General features: G+C 48.1%; 1 protein-coding gene across 2 annotated transcripts in view; it reads left to right on the top strand.

Moving 5' to 3' along the window:
• CELF5 (CUGBP Elav-like family member 5) overlaps positions 1 to 14492 on the top strand; it is a 57037-nt gene that overhangs the window by 3832 nt on the left and 38713 nt on the right. For both annotated transcript variants that reach the window (XM_030540474.1, XM_030540475.1), the window contains exon 2: positions 8010 to 8092. In XM_030540474.1, coding sequence (XP_030396334.1) covers positions 8010 to 8092 — 83 coding nt within the window. The remainder of the gene's footprint in view (positions 1 to 8009; positions 8093 to 14492) is intronic.

Consider the following 14492-nt stretch of genomic DNA (forward strand, 5'->3'; position numbering starts at 1 on the left):
GGGAGGTGGACGAGGAGGGGGAGTCCGAAGAAAATCTTTGGCCTTAAATTCCAGAACTGGGCTTACGGAGGTTTCTGTGAGAGCATCTGCTGCGTGCTTTCCTGGGTGGATTTCATGACGGAGTCTATGGGAGGGGAAGGAGAGAGGCTGTGAAGCATAAGATACTGAACTGGACCCCAGGGAGGAAATGGCAGAGGAACAGTCTAAACCTGGGCGTGTGAATAGGCAGAGAGTGCCATAGTTTGCCCATGGGCAGAGGAGGCAGCAACACCCTGCCTACCGGCCCCTTCCACCGCTGTGTTTTCAGCTCATGTTCCGGGTGCTGATAGGAGCGGGCTGCTTCATAAGCCTGACAACTTATGCCAGGTTGACATGCTTAAGAGCGTTAAAGAAATCAGTGGAAGGCTATCCTTCCCCCAAAGCCAGTCCCAGCCAATGCAATAATGGATTTGGGGGAGGGATAGCTCAGTGGTTGAGCATTGGCCTGCTAAACCCAGGGTTGTGAGCTCAATCCTTGAGGGGACCACTTAGGGAACTGGATAAAAATCTGTCTGGGGCTTGGTCCTGCTTTGAGCAGAGGGTTGGACTAGATATCTCCTGAGGTCCCTTCCAACCCTGATATTCTATGATTATGCAGCAATGGAGGCCTGAATACTCCCTTTCCTTGAGCAAACCAAAGATCTGGAGACATGAGTCTCACACATGCCATTAGGCTATTAGTGACAGCAGTAGCCATTAGGATGTAGCCAGGGATCATCATTCCAGTAGCCAGTGCGGGAGGAGCCAGCCACCCTTTGCTGTGATCCAGGCCGATCTCGCAAGCTAGACAAGGTTAGATCATGTTGGGATGCCGACGTCCCTGGAAGACTTCGGCGCTGCAGGAAGTGTTGATGGTGTCATGTGGTCTCCCTGCTATTCATACTGAGCCTCTGTCTACAGTCGAGATTCTGACCGCTTGTTATCATTAAAGATCCCATGTCACACTTTAGAAACGTAAGAGAGTTAACCTCTCGGTGCTGGCCACATTCCAGTGGTCTCCCTGCACGGCCCCCACCCTGCTGTTTCAGTCCTATGCCGCATTCCTCCCTTGCTGCCCCAAACTCCTGTGTATTGCTGCAGGCTGTTCAATAGCTGCTGTGTTTCAGGGCCTGATAACGCTTTCTCCCCTTAGCTTGTTGTGAGGTTTAGCTGAATAACATTTGTAACGTGCTTCGAGGATCTTAGACAGTGGGTGCTATAGGGCAACCGAGTCCAGTATCATTGTTAATAAGCATTCCTCTAGTAGCATCTAGTGGACTCCTTAACATTTCAGCATTAGTAGAGATGTGCCATCTCTGATCATTTCAGTGGGTGCCGATAGCCTGGACTGGGATTTCCTGTTGGATGCTCTGAGAACATTTGGCTAGCAGGGGCGGGAACGGGGAGCGTTGCTGTGTTCTCTTCCCTGGGCTTCCATAATAACTAGCGGCAGGACCACAGAGTAGTTCCTGCATCCTAGGGGCAGGGTTTCTTGGTCTCTCCATGCCCCTCTTGCTCTGGGTATTTGAGCCACTGGTGGTTGCTGTTATAGCTGGAGGGTGGTGCTAAGGGCAAATATAGAGAGTGCCATACTCCACACATGTTCTATTTAGTACACCCACAAGCTAGCCCTGAGCCAAAGAGTGGAAGGGAGTTGGTCAAACTGTCTGATTTGAAGGCTAGTTTAGGAAGATCGGAGGCTTACCTATCCCATCTCCAGATCAAATTCAGAGGTGCGTCTAAGGCAGTGTAATGTCTCTTTTCCCACTGCAGCCTAGTCTACGTGAGGCCACTTACTGGCAGATTCTCCAGTGTTTCAGCTAGTGGTAGCAGAATGGGAGAAAAGTGTGGAAAACATGTATTGCAAAGGCTTCCATTAGCACCACATCCTGCAGCCCCCGTCTGAGCACGGTTAGCTGACACGCTGTTAAAATCGCCTTCAGCCGCGTGAGCCCTACCCCTGGTGGCGGTGGTGGTGGGTGTACTGGCCTTAGCAATGGCGGGAAATGTTACCCCAAAAAACCTGAAGGCAATTGGCTTAGACTTAGACTCACCCCCACTGATACCTCTTTACACGTTGCCTCCAACTCTGGTTTTGAGAGGGTCCCTCCTCAACTCCAAGGTGGTCATCTCAGACTGAAGGTTTAGGAACCAGAGACACCTGCCTTCCATAAGGAAAATGAGATCCCTGACTCGGGGAGAGGAAATTCTCTGCTCCAGATGTCTGTTTTCCTAAGGCTTTGTTACGTTCCCCAGGCTCTCCCGAACTTTGAGACCAGACAGAAGGCTACAATGAAGCTGGAGTTTGACTGTGGGGGGTGTAGCTCAGATATGCAATCGGCCATATCTCTCTAGGGACAAGGGGTGATTCTCGTTCCCATTACATTTACAGCAAGGAATATAATGTCCCCCTCAGCGTTCCTGACCAGGACGTACATGCAACCGAAGTAGAGCTAGCTCCTAAAGTGACTCCTGCCTCCACGTGTTGGGGTGAAATGATGAGGGACTCCTAGGGGCCCTGGATGTGGATGGTATGGTGAGAATAGCCTTTTCCAAAGGATGCTGCTGAGCTAGTGCCCCCCAAAAGGCAATGGTGCCCCTCCCCAGTTTGGAGCACAAGAGCACTTAAATAGTTTCAACAGGCGGCCCCGAATCAGTTCCAGCTGCAAGTAGGGAGAAGCAATAACTCAGCAGCCCTGGAGGGAAGTGACCATCTGTGTAGGAAGGAACATTCACTATTTAGTATTATAATGCACATGTATAAAGTGCCTCTCACCTTGGTATCTGGGCCTAATCCTGCTCCCACTGCAGCCCTTGGCAAAATGCCCAGTGACCTCAGTGCCTTCAATCCTCGGCTTGCAGTGCCTCACTTGCCATTTCCTACAAATCAAATTACCAAGGGGCTGATTGGATTGCAAACATGTTTAGAAAATGTTTTCATTGCTGCTTTTTAAAATCTCCTTTATCCTAAGTTAAAAATAGTCACCGGGCCTGAGCTGGCAAAGTTTGGGCTGCAGATCCTGATGTAGGTTCTGAACTTAGCCAGAGTCTGGGGGCTGGTTTTGTCTAGAGATGAGAGGGGGAAAGGGTTGGTGAAGTCCCACCTCTAGTTAAAAAGCCAACTGTAATAACTTGCAATCAACTGGGACAAAGTGTGTGTGTGTGTGTGTGTGTGTGTGTGTGTGTGTGTGGCTGGGAGGGAACGGGAAGGAAGCAAATTAAGTCATCGCTGCAGAGAAACATCCAACAATGTGATTTGCACCATCCAACACACAGTTATAACAGCAACCCCTTATCTGCGTCTGATCCGCTCACACATACTTATTCAGATAACAGAGAGTTTATTTTTTTTTTGGAGAGAGATTGATCTATATGTTGCAGTTCAAATCAATACAAAAGGCAGCCAACGCTGCCTATATACAGTCCAGTGAACTCCTGTGTTTTGTGGGTGGTGAGCATAGAGGGAGAGATGAACAACTGGCAGTTTCCCCTACAAATAGAGGTAGAGGGGGAAAGGCTTTTGAATACTTGTTCGGCGAACTGGGTACTTTAAGATGCAAGCAGCAAAATCTAATGTCCATTTGGAATTAGAGGAGGCGGAGGAAGAATGCATGACGATGGTCTATCCAACACCTCCGTACTGCTGGGACAGGTAGGTTAAAATTTTGACAGTGACGGTAATTAACCATAGGAACAGTTTATCCAGAGTCATGTGAAATATCTGCTGTAGGAATCCCTTTGGGGAAGTTCTCAGGGTGGTCAGACTAGATGATCTTATTGGTCCCTTCAGGCCCTGGAATCTATGACTCTATGAAAATGTTCCGGAGCAACAGACATTTTGAGTATAACAAGAGGTTAATTTCAGTGCTAATTAAAACAAAGGGTTTTGCTTAGAAAGGCCCCAGTTAGCTTTGCAGGCAGTGCTGTCCAGGAGAGAGGGCACCAGACACGGATGCAAAAGACCTGGGGTCTATACCACATCCATTGATGAGCTTGGCCAAATCACTTCCCTGCTTGGTGCCTCGGTTTCCCCCTCTGTAAATAATGATACCGGCTTTCCTTTGGCCAAGCACCTTGAGATCTACGGATCTAGCTAATAGGGCTGTGGTGTGAAGGAAGAGGAGGAAGAAGGTCAATGCTATTTGCCCCGCAATGTGAGTAGAAGGGGGCATATATGTTCATAATCAGATTGGGTGTTGGGCAGCATGCAGCTGCAGAATGTGTCTGTGAAATTGCTGGATGAGGATTGCTCAGGGAGTTGGCAACAGACTGTTGAGTCTTTTGCTGCTTGGTTGGAAGTTCAAATCCAGCCCAGGCTGGCGGCTGCTGGAAATTGCTACGCACCATACAATTGCTGTTCAGTGGTTTCTGTGAAATGAGTTTGATCTCAGTCCAGTTCTCATTGAACAAAAACCACCACAGACGTTGGGCCACAGCGATTAATTACGCTGCCTTTTCCCCAAGGCACCTCAAGGGATTGGGACATTGTGCTGGCTAGTTTGTGGAAGACTCATGTGGTCCCTGCCCAGACTGCACCCAGTCTGTGGAGAAAGAGGACTTCAGTCTCCAGGCACCTATCACTAGTGCTAAATCCACACACAGATCCCTGAAATATAGGAGCTAGAATAAATATCCGGCTGTCGGTTGCATGTACAATGCAGAAGACATAAGAACCCGAATCTGAAGTCAATGGGAGTTGTGGGTGCTCGCCACTTCTCGGGATTAGGTCTTGTGCAACTGAGCTTTGCAAATCCCATATTTTAGCTGCCCCTAGAAATACCTTTCTGGTTTTGCGTATGGAATTCTGTGCATTTTCCCTTCTAAAATGGGCATCTCGGCCCAAATCCTCGTCTCACGGCAGTTCGTTCCCCATTGACTTCACTGGGATCAGGAGTTAGGCCTTTAAAACACACTTGGAAAATCTACCTCTACAGCTGCTGGCACTTTCCATAATTCTCGCTCTACCTCTGTCTCCAGAGCCTCCCAGGAGTCCAATGGGCATAGAGGCACTGAACTGGGAGTCAGGAGAGCCAGGGTCAGTTCCCAATCCTGCCACTGATCTGCTGGGTGACCTTGGGCAAGTCACTTTCCCTCTGCTTCCCACCCCCTCCCCCCGCTTTGTCTTGTCTTGCTAGATTGTAAACACTTAGAGGAAGGGATAATCTCCTCCCTATAGGTGTGTAGAGCACCTGCCCAGCGGGAGCCCAAACTCAGTTGGGGACACTGGTTACTACGGCAATACAGATAATTATAATCCTGTCAGACACGAGCGGATGCAGGGTCTCTTTGAACATGCAGGTTGAACAGGCCCTGCCCCATAAACATGGGGGAAATTTTCAAAAGATTCTAAATCACTTTAGCAACCTCAGTCCATGTGACTTACGTGCTTGGGAGCCTAGATACGTAGGACTTAGGCTCCCAAGTGTCTAAGTTACTTTTAAAAATGGGACTTAGTGCCTAAGTCACTTAGGCACATTTGAGTATTTCACCTTTGGTCCACTTGACAGCTGTCAGAGGAATGGGTGGATTGAAAAACCTTGGGATACTTGTCAGCCTGTGTTTTCATGAAGGATCCCGCCAGATACTGCATTTGGCATAGAAAGCGAGTGTGTGTCTGTGTGTGTTTTTTTCCCAGTCCCGTGTTCCTTAGTTAAATTAGTTGCTAAGCTTGAGACCGAGCCTGGCACGATGCATCCTCAATTCGAAGGCTGGGCAAGGAGTCTTAATTACCTGTCGGATATGTTTAATATTCATGTGCTGTTTTTCCAGCAAGAGCTCCAGAGCCAGGTATAAATTGTTTCACAGAGGCAATTTATTGGATGCAGAATGTAAGGAGGGCAGCTAAATCTTGTTGCCATACGTGGGATAAGGACACTCAAGAGTAGTGGTTGTTCTGCAAAATTTGCTTCAGCATGGTAGAAAAATCATCTGAGTCAACGCGGGACTCTGGGGTGGCTGCCAGAATAGACACAGTCCTGCAGCCCTCGCTCACCTGAGTTTGAATCATTTCAGACTCGGCTGGGCTAAGCATGGGAGAATCGATTCAATGCTGGGGTGTAGAGAAGCTGGTTGAGATTGGATTGCAAGATCAGGCCTCTTATCTGGGCCAAAGCCTTGTAAGTGAAGATCTGTGACATGGCCCGGTACTGCGGGTTAAGACATTTTGTAGCAGTCTGTGAGCCGTAACTAACACAGGGATGAATTCTGCCTTCGTACAGGACAAAAATTGCCCTGTAATTAAATGCCAATGGGACTGGGAGGGGTGGGACGGGCATATGCATTCCTGTACTGGAGTCTATTCAGAGCTTTGCCCAGTTTTGTCTGAAATGACTCAAGTGACGGGACTTCCAGCTGTTCCCTGGGGAGATTATTCCACAGTCTAATAAATCTCTCTGATAGGAAACGTTCCTTGATAACCAGCCCACATTTTTTTCTTTGCTCAGCTTCATCCTGTTTTTTCTTAGCATTGCCACCTCAGAGCACCCTAAAACAATCCCTCTCCCTCCTCTTGGGCGGGACACCTTTTTAATAAGTGTAGGTGGCTAGCTTCTCTCCCGCTTTCGTCACGATTTTAGCCAAAGATGCTGGGTCAAATCTAGAGTAAAGACTTCAGGCCCTGATCCTTATTTGGCCCCTTTAATCTTTCTTCATAAATCAATCCCTGCAATACTTGTCGTGCTTGCTTCTCTCTGAATTGCCATGCGTGCGTGTGTATGTTTGTAGAGTATGTAGATGTGTGTATGGTACGGAAAGCCAGGACTGCTCTTGCTACACCGTTTCATTGCTGCCATATAGTCCCTTCCTGCTCCAGGACAAGATACTTCTGCATAGACAGCTGAAAATCGGATTCCGCTCCCATACACTATGGCATGCTGGTATCTAAATTGCTGCCTCCTCTGACTCCTTGGGTATTTTTTGGAATTGCTGATCCAAGCCTCACCCTCCCATTGAATATCTCTGTTTGAGGCAGAGCTGTAACTAGGGATTTTTGCGTCCGAGGCAAGGGACGGGGCGGCACGTCCAGCTCTTCGGTGGCAGATTCCTCTTGGAGGGAAGGACCTGCCACCGAATTGCCACCATTCTTTGGTGGGAATTTGGCGGCAGGTCCTTCCCTCCAAGAGGGACTGAGGGACCTGCCACCAAATTTCCGCCAAAGAGCCGGATGTGCCGCCCCTCTCCCTTGCTGATGACCGGCAGCAATTCGGTGGTGGATCCCTCAGTCCCTCTTGGAGGGAAAGACTTGCTGCAGAATTGCCACCAAATGAGAGACTTTCTGCACTCCTCACCTTCCGCGCCCAAGACAAGTGCCTCACTCGCCTTGCCCTCGTTACGGCACTGCTTTGAGGTTATTCCCTCCACTGGCTGTGCCAGCTTGCATTTCTCCTGCCCCCATCTCATTCAAAGCCCACAGAGCCTTTCCCTTGACTCCAACGGGCTTTGGATGGAGACCCAGATTTTTCAGGGTATTTAGGTATGCTGACCAGATTTAGGAGCCTAAGTCTCATTTTCAAAAGGGGGTTAGCCTTTTAAAAAATTGAGACTTGAGTTCCTAAATCAGTTAGGCGTTGCAAAACTGAGTGCAGCCGTGCCTAAATACCTTGACAAATCTGGCCCAGGCCCCTATGCCCCTTTATATGATTTCTCTAGTTTCGTTCCTGGTGTTTTGCGACACCTCCCGATTTAGTAACATCTGCACCTTTAATTAACAAGTCTACACCCCTTCTTGCAGGTAATTAATAAAGATGTTAGATAAAAACCTGGGCCTACCAGGGCTGCCTGCACCATGCTTGACTCCTTGTCTCTGAACTCATTACAGGAAGGTTAGAGCAGGGGTCTGTGGGCTGGGGGCAGGGGGTGATGGCAAGGCACATAGTCCATGAACTCATGGAACATGTTGTTATTGTGCATATGTGGGGGTGGGAGGGATTTTATGTTGTTACATGTTGTAGGCAATTGTGTGTCTAACTGGGCATTTCCTGTCTCCACCACAGGTTGTGCATTTCTCACATACTGTGCCAGAGATTCTGCCATCAAAGCCCAGACTGCACTACACGAACAGAAGACTTTGCCGGGGGTAAGTCCCAGTGGTTGTTGAATTATGGTCTGTGGGTTTCTTGGCTTGAGCTGGGCCGCGGACTGGAGGGAGCATTGGCTTTGATTCCTCTTTCTCTCTCTCTCTCAAAGAGGAGCTTGGTCTGGTGGTTACAACAGGGAGCTGGGAGGCAAACCCCCTGGGTTGGATTTCTGATCCTACTAGAGGCTTATTGTATGACCTCAAGCAAGTCATGTCGCTCCTCTGTGCCTCAGTTTCCCCACCTGTAAAACGGGGTCTAATGCTGCATACTCACATCACCAAGAAACGGTCATGTTACAGGGTGGAAGATGTGGCACAGGAAGCTGGTACTTTCTTTAGATGGGCAGCCTGTGAGGAGGAGTCAGGTGGAGCAGGAAATGAGATACAGCATGTGATGCTGGAACCTTTTCCCAGATTCCCCCAGGCTCGTCTGCACATCCACTACAGCTCCTCGCACGTTTTCCCTGCCAGAGCGACTGGCCCGGTTGTTCAGGGTCACGATGTAGAGCCTGACATGACACTGAGCTTAATTACCGAGGCTGACTAGACAGTGGAGGAAAAATGTCCCTGCTTATACGCAGACTCATCCCATCGTTCAGAAGAGAAATCCATTGACCGGGTGAGACTGGGAATTCTAGATGCCTGTAGGTAGCCCTCCATACCCTGTGCCCTGTCTGCTGTCTGTGGTCAGTATGAAACCTCTATGGAGCGACTGGAGGGATTGTTCAACATGGATACACTCTAAGGCATGGGAGGATCAGCCCTCAGCTCACCCATATTCATGCACAGGTTGCCCCTCTCTGTTGCAAGGCAATGCGATTGTTTTTGTTTTTGTTTTAACTTTGCTGTCCCCATTTTCTGATGGTAGAAGAACCCTGGCTAGGCTAGGCTTGTTTTCTCCCTGCTCTGGGGTTTGAACAAGTGTGCTGAAAAGATTCCTTTGTAGGTGAGTAGGCGGAGGACTCGGGTACTTATAGACAGAAGCTCACCGGAGACCCTGAGTGCTTAAGGCAGCAGGATAATTAATGTAAACCAGGGATCTCTGGAGAGGGGTTAGGAATCCTTAACCATAACATTTCCCCTTTAACTCCTGCAGGACCAGAAAGCTTCCCTCACCATTGCCAGCCCCTGGAGCCACTTGTAGTTTTTACTGTTCGCTTTCTGCATGGCTCTGTGTTTGCAATAGGCAGGAAAGCTCACATGGCTTAATTACAGTTTAATGGAGTCTTTTTTGGAAGCTGTCATTTCTGTTATTGGCTGTGGGTGTTCCAGGTTATTTTAGGGCACAGATGAGAGCCGAAGAGAAATACATTCTTAAATATTATTTGACTTAATTTTCTTCGGGGGCTAAGTTAGCATTCAGGATAAGCCATAATAACCTTCCACAAGCATTAGACCAGCATGGGATCTAGAGAGTGAGGAAGAATTATTCCAGTATAGAAATCAGACAGGTCATGGTTTAGTGCTGTAACTCAACACACGGTGGACAAAAACTTCATCAGCACAGGAGCTGCAGAGCAAGCACCACATACAGTATAATCAAGGCTCAATGTCTTCCATTGTAATCTGGGCCTAGATCTGGCAGCAAGACCTCTGGATTCTGCTTCAGCTTCATTTATCAAAATGCAGATTCCTAGTGAATGAAACCTAAAAGAACAGGACGAACGGTAGCCCCTGCATTGCTTAGTGTGAGAGTAAGTGCAAGTTATTTTATACTATCCCCATGTTTTGACAGAACTGCAGATTTTATTTTTGAATTGGCAATGCAAAACTGCTTTGTCAGAGAAGCTGAAGGTTGTTGGCATCTTGATGTGAGGATATGTCAGGCTTTTAGTATTTGGGGGGCATAGGTAGCTGCTGGGGATTGTGGGAAATGCACACATGCCGGCTGTCCCTAAACTGATCAGTATCAAAATGGTTAACAATTACTATGTCATCATTAAAAGCAGCAAAGAATCCTGTGGCACCTTATAGACTAACAGACTTATTGGAGCATGAGCTTTCGTGGGTGAATACCCACTTCATCAGATACATGACGTGCATCCGATGAAGTGGGTATTCACCCATGAAAGCTCATGCTCCAATACATCTGTTAGTCTATAAGGTGCCACAGGACTCTTTGCTGCTTTTACAGAACCAGACTAACACAGCTACCCCTCTGATACTATGTCATCATTGGGATTCAGGGTTAACATTAGGATAAACTGGCCTCAGTGCAGGGTTCCTCTAACCTTAGCCAAAATCCAGAATCACAGGGCTTCAGGTTCAGAATGAAAAGGGAGAGGTGGCCGAGGACAGAATATGGATCCTTTCACCACTGCCTGGTCCATGGTTTTAATATAGCCCAGGTTGTGGCTGAATTTTGTTGTTGCCTGGTGGCTGTTTAGTAGCCTGCCTAAAATGCATTCAGTTGGTCCAGTCCACTTCCCAGCAGACAGCTGTCCACGTCTCAAAAGCCATCACCACAGCTGGCCCAAATTGGCCTCCTGATTGGCTCTCTCAACACAGAGACCAATGATTGATCTTGACCGTTAAGGAACACAAGTATTAATCTATAGATTTCTCAGCCTGAGCTAGGGTTATAAGGTTGGGATCAAAGAGGAATGGCCTTGATTTGTTTTCTTGTAGCTCTCTGGAGTGCAGTTTGGCTAGAGTGGTGAACTGGAAACCGGGACTCTTGAGTTCTATTCCGAGCTCTGTTGCTGGCTGGCTCTGTGCCTTTGGTCAAGCCACTTAACCCGCTCTGGACTTTATTCTGACTTACACTAAAGTCCCTTTGCACAGGCAATGTAAGGCAGCCCTGGTATAAATGGGAATCCAACCTGTGGTATCTCATCTTATCCATATGTAAAATCTATCTACTGGGGTTTTATTCTGCTGGCCATCACTGTAGTATCCGAGCAGCTTCCATGTAAAATCAATAGTAAAGTCCACAGAGGACTTCCTAGAGTCTTGGGCAGTCCTTCCCTTTTGGGATCACAACTCTGCTTGTGGTAAGGTTTTTGATTTATTTATTTGGTGATTGGTTGGGGTTTACTGGACAGAAGGGGGGAAGCCTGTGTTCTGTGTGTCATTCGTATGGTGGAAAGTTGAAGAGGAAGGTTTTGCAGCATCTCTTAAAGATGATCAGCCTGTAGGTTCACCTGGTCCCCTCTGGGGGTTATTCTGGAGCCAGATCCCCCTCGACAGAGAATACTCTCACGTGCTTTGATCTGAGCTCTGTGGGCTGCATTGCCCCAGAGGGGTGCAGCTGTCGCAGGGGTTCATGATCAAAATGCAGTCTTTAACGTAGCCGAGGTTTGATCAATGAATTGCTTTGAAAATTAAAACCAAAGCCTTAAACTGGATTCAGGAGCTGACTGGGAGCCAGCGGAGGGCCTGGAGCGTGGGTCTGACGTCCTCATGGCAGCCTGAGCTGTGGAGAAGGCCAGCAGCTACATTCTGTACCAGCCAGAGCCTGTGCATCATCTGCACATTCCGTTTCAGATCCAGTGATTCACACTAATCCAGCCTGGAGGTGACCAGTGTGTGGATCCCTGTGGCCAGATCCTGGTCTGGGAAGAAGGGGTGGAGATCCCTAGTGAGTGAGAGGGGAGAGAAGGCCTTTTTAGCTACTGGTGCTGCCTGGTCATCCAAGCTTAGTGAGGAGTCAAATGGGACCTTGAGATTTTCACCCCACTTTGATGAATGAAGGCAATGTATATTCACCGGAAAACAGAGACAACAGGCCATGTCTCCAGTACTGATGCTACAGTGGCACAGCTCCGGTGCTGCAGACACTTGCTAAAGCCACGGATGGGGTTTTCCCATTGCTGTAGTTAGTCCACCCTCCAAGAGGCGGGGAGAGTTCTCCTGTCAAACTAGCAGTGTCTACGCCAGGGCTTAGGTCAGCTTAACCCTCTCTCACTCCTGAGCAATGTAGCTAGGTCAACCTAAGTTTTAGGTGTAGACTAGTTCAACATCTCAGCCAGTTCTTTTGCTTTTCTGAATAGCATCACTTGGGTTTTGGCTGGGTTCTGCTTGAGCCAGCTGTTCTCCATCCAACCTAACCCCAATGCTAATTTTCAGTCGACATTCTGACATGTGAGTCGTGGTATTTGCATCGGCTGAGAATGAGATCTGCAGTGGAATGTAATGGGCATATTGTCGGTAGCTGAGTGCCTGCATCTTACTAGATCTCGCAGTGGTCTCGTGTAGATTTTGAAGAGAAGAGGGGATAGTATAGATCCCAGTGGGATGCCGCAGATTAGGGGCTTTTGAGTACCTGTTGCCTTTCTCTGAGCGCTATTGGAGAGGAAGGATTGGAGCCACTATAGTGCAGGGGGTATTAATACTTGCCTGGCTGGCAAGGAAAAGTGCTTGGAGAGCCTTAGAGGAAAAGTGTTATACAAGGGCAAAGTATTCTGTTATTTCCAACATAAAAATGTTGTTCTTCATCCCCATAGTTGAACCTTTCAGAGTGATGCTGTATCAGATGCTCCATGGAAATACGATGCACTGTGACACCCTAAATTCCACCCTAGTATAACACCCTGGAGGTAAATTTTATTGCACCAGGAGTGATTTTAGCTCTTTCTGCATGGAAAAAGTTCAAAACTGTCTCCGGGCATGGCCACAATCCAAACGGACAATATCTCAAAGACCCTTAAGCTTTGGGAACCCCAACCAACATGGCTTTCCAGAGCCTTCTGCAGTTATCTAGAAGCCAGTCTCACCTCTCGCTGCTGTACAGTTTTTGCAATTCTGTGCTATAGAGTCCTATCTAGTCATCCTTGGCACCAGGTTCTCAATTTTCCTCCTAGGCTCTTGAAATCTCAAATCAACCAGAGATGATTTCAAACTCCTTCAGCCAGGTGAGACTAGATCACCTTAAACAAATACTTGCCTAGTTCTTCCTAAACAAGTGGAACGTGATTCAATCAGTCAAGATCCTGGTGGTATGGAACTGAATATAGACAGAGGTCCATCTTCCAGCTAGTGGAAGGTTTTGGAAGATCTAGGTTTATTTTTAAGGCATCATAGGGCTTGACTGTGTGGAATTCAAAGCGACATGTGGTACTCCGGGAACAGCTTTGGGCAGGCTAGCTCGGATCGTAAGAGTAGGTTTGAATAATACCAGGCTGGGCTAAGTGGGCATCTCTGTTGTGTTTGGGATCTAGAGCGAGTCGACCGTCACAAATACCAAAGAGATCTAAACAGCTCATCCTGGCCCCAATGCCCCACAGGCACTGCAGCTTCTGACCTATAATTTTCCATGCATCCTTGGCTTAGTAGCCGAGGTGGATGCCCCATTAGGCAACCATCTATGCCAGGCACAGAGCTGGGTCCTACGCAGCATTAGGTGGAGGGCACTCCAAAACCCTGCCCTTTACTCCAGATGTGGAGTTGGCCTCTGGATTCCACAGCTGCTCTGCAAACCTCCCACTTAGAATTCCCCAGCCCTGCAGACTGACTGGGGAACCTCAGAGCCAAGATGGAATCTTTTCCATAAGGCAAGTCCCATGATCCCTGCCGACTCTGCCCCAACCCCGGAGGGAGCGGATCATCCTGAGAAAGAAATGGATAGTAGCTAAACTCCTTTCCCAAGATCATGCTGTTGAGGGTTACAAGTGGCTCAGAAATGTATCTCTAGGAGGTCTGGATGGAGGCAGGATCTTTGGTTCTGAACAGCAGAGCACCAGGCCCTTGGCCTTCTACTTAATCTATTGTACTCATAAGGTGCCAATCAGTATGTAGGTGCAGTGGCCATCACCCTCTCTTTGCTCCCCAGTGCACTTATCCTTGGCTGGTTGAAGTGATATTATATCTCAATAACCCATGCCTTTGATTCATGATTGTGCTTTCACTTACCGACTTCTGAAAGGAACCGACGAGGCTATTAATGACATGCAGTGATCACACGCGCCAAAGTTAAAGCTTCTCGCTAAGTGAAATTTGAGGGAAAAGCAGCCAGCTTTTCAATATTTCGGAGAAACGCTTTGTGTCTCTTTTCATTTGCAGCCAGACAGTTGCAAATTGCATGAAATTGCTCCTGAAGCAGAAGGGGGAAAAGGGAGTGGGGGGGAGTGTGATTCTTCTGGCAAGGTACAGTATCAGTTTTATATCTATGTAGAACAAAGAAGGGCTTGCTGAAAGGTAGGCAGATAAGTGGCAGGAATTGGTATTGATCCAAGCAGGGAATAGGGGTAGGTTGAAGAGCAGCAGTGGATGTATTGAGATGCATGGACATGGTGAGAGCCTGGGAATGCAGGGACACGAGAACGGAAAATTACAGGGAGGCAGCAACACTGGAGCAGAAAGTTGCTGGGAATGCACCAGGGGTTGAGATGCAGCAAAGCTGGTTCCTGTGGAGGGTGCACAAGGAGCAGCACTAGAACATAAGGACACGGCATCTGGTTTG

Source organism: Gopherus evgoodei, chromosome 22 (genome assembly GCF_007399415.2).
Source record: "Gopherus evgoodei ecotype Sinaloan lineage chromosome 22, rGopEvg1_v1.p, whole genome shotgun sequence".
Lineage (NCBI taxonomy): Eukaryota > Metazoa > Chordata > Testudines > Testudinidae > Gopherus > Gopherus evgoodei.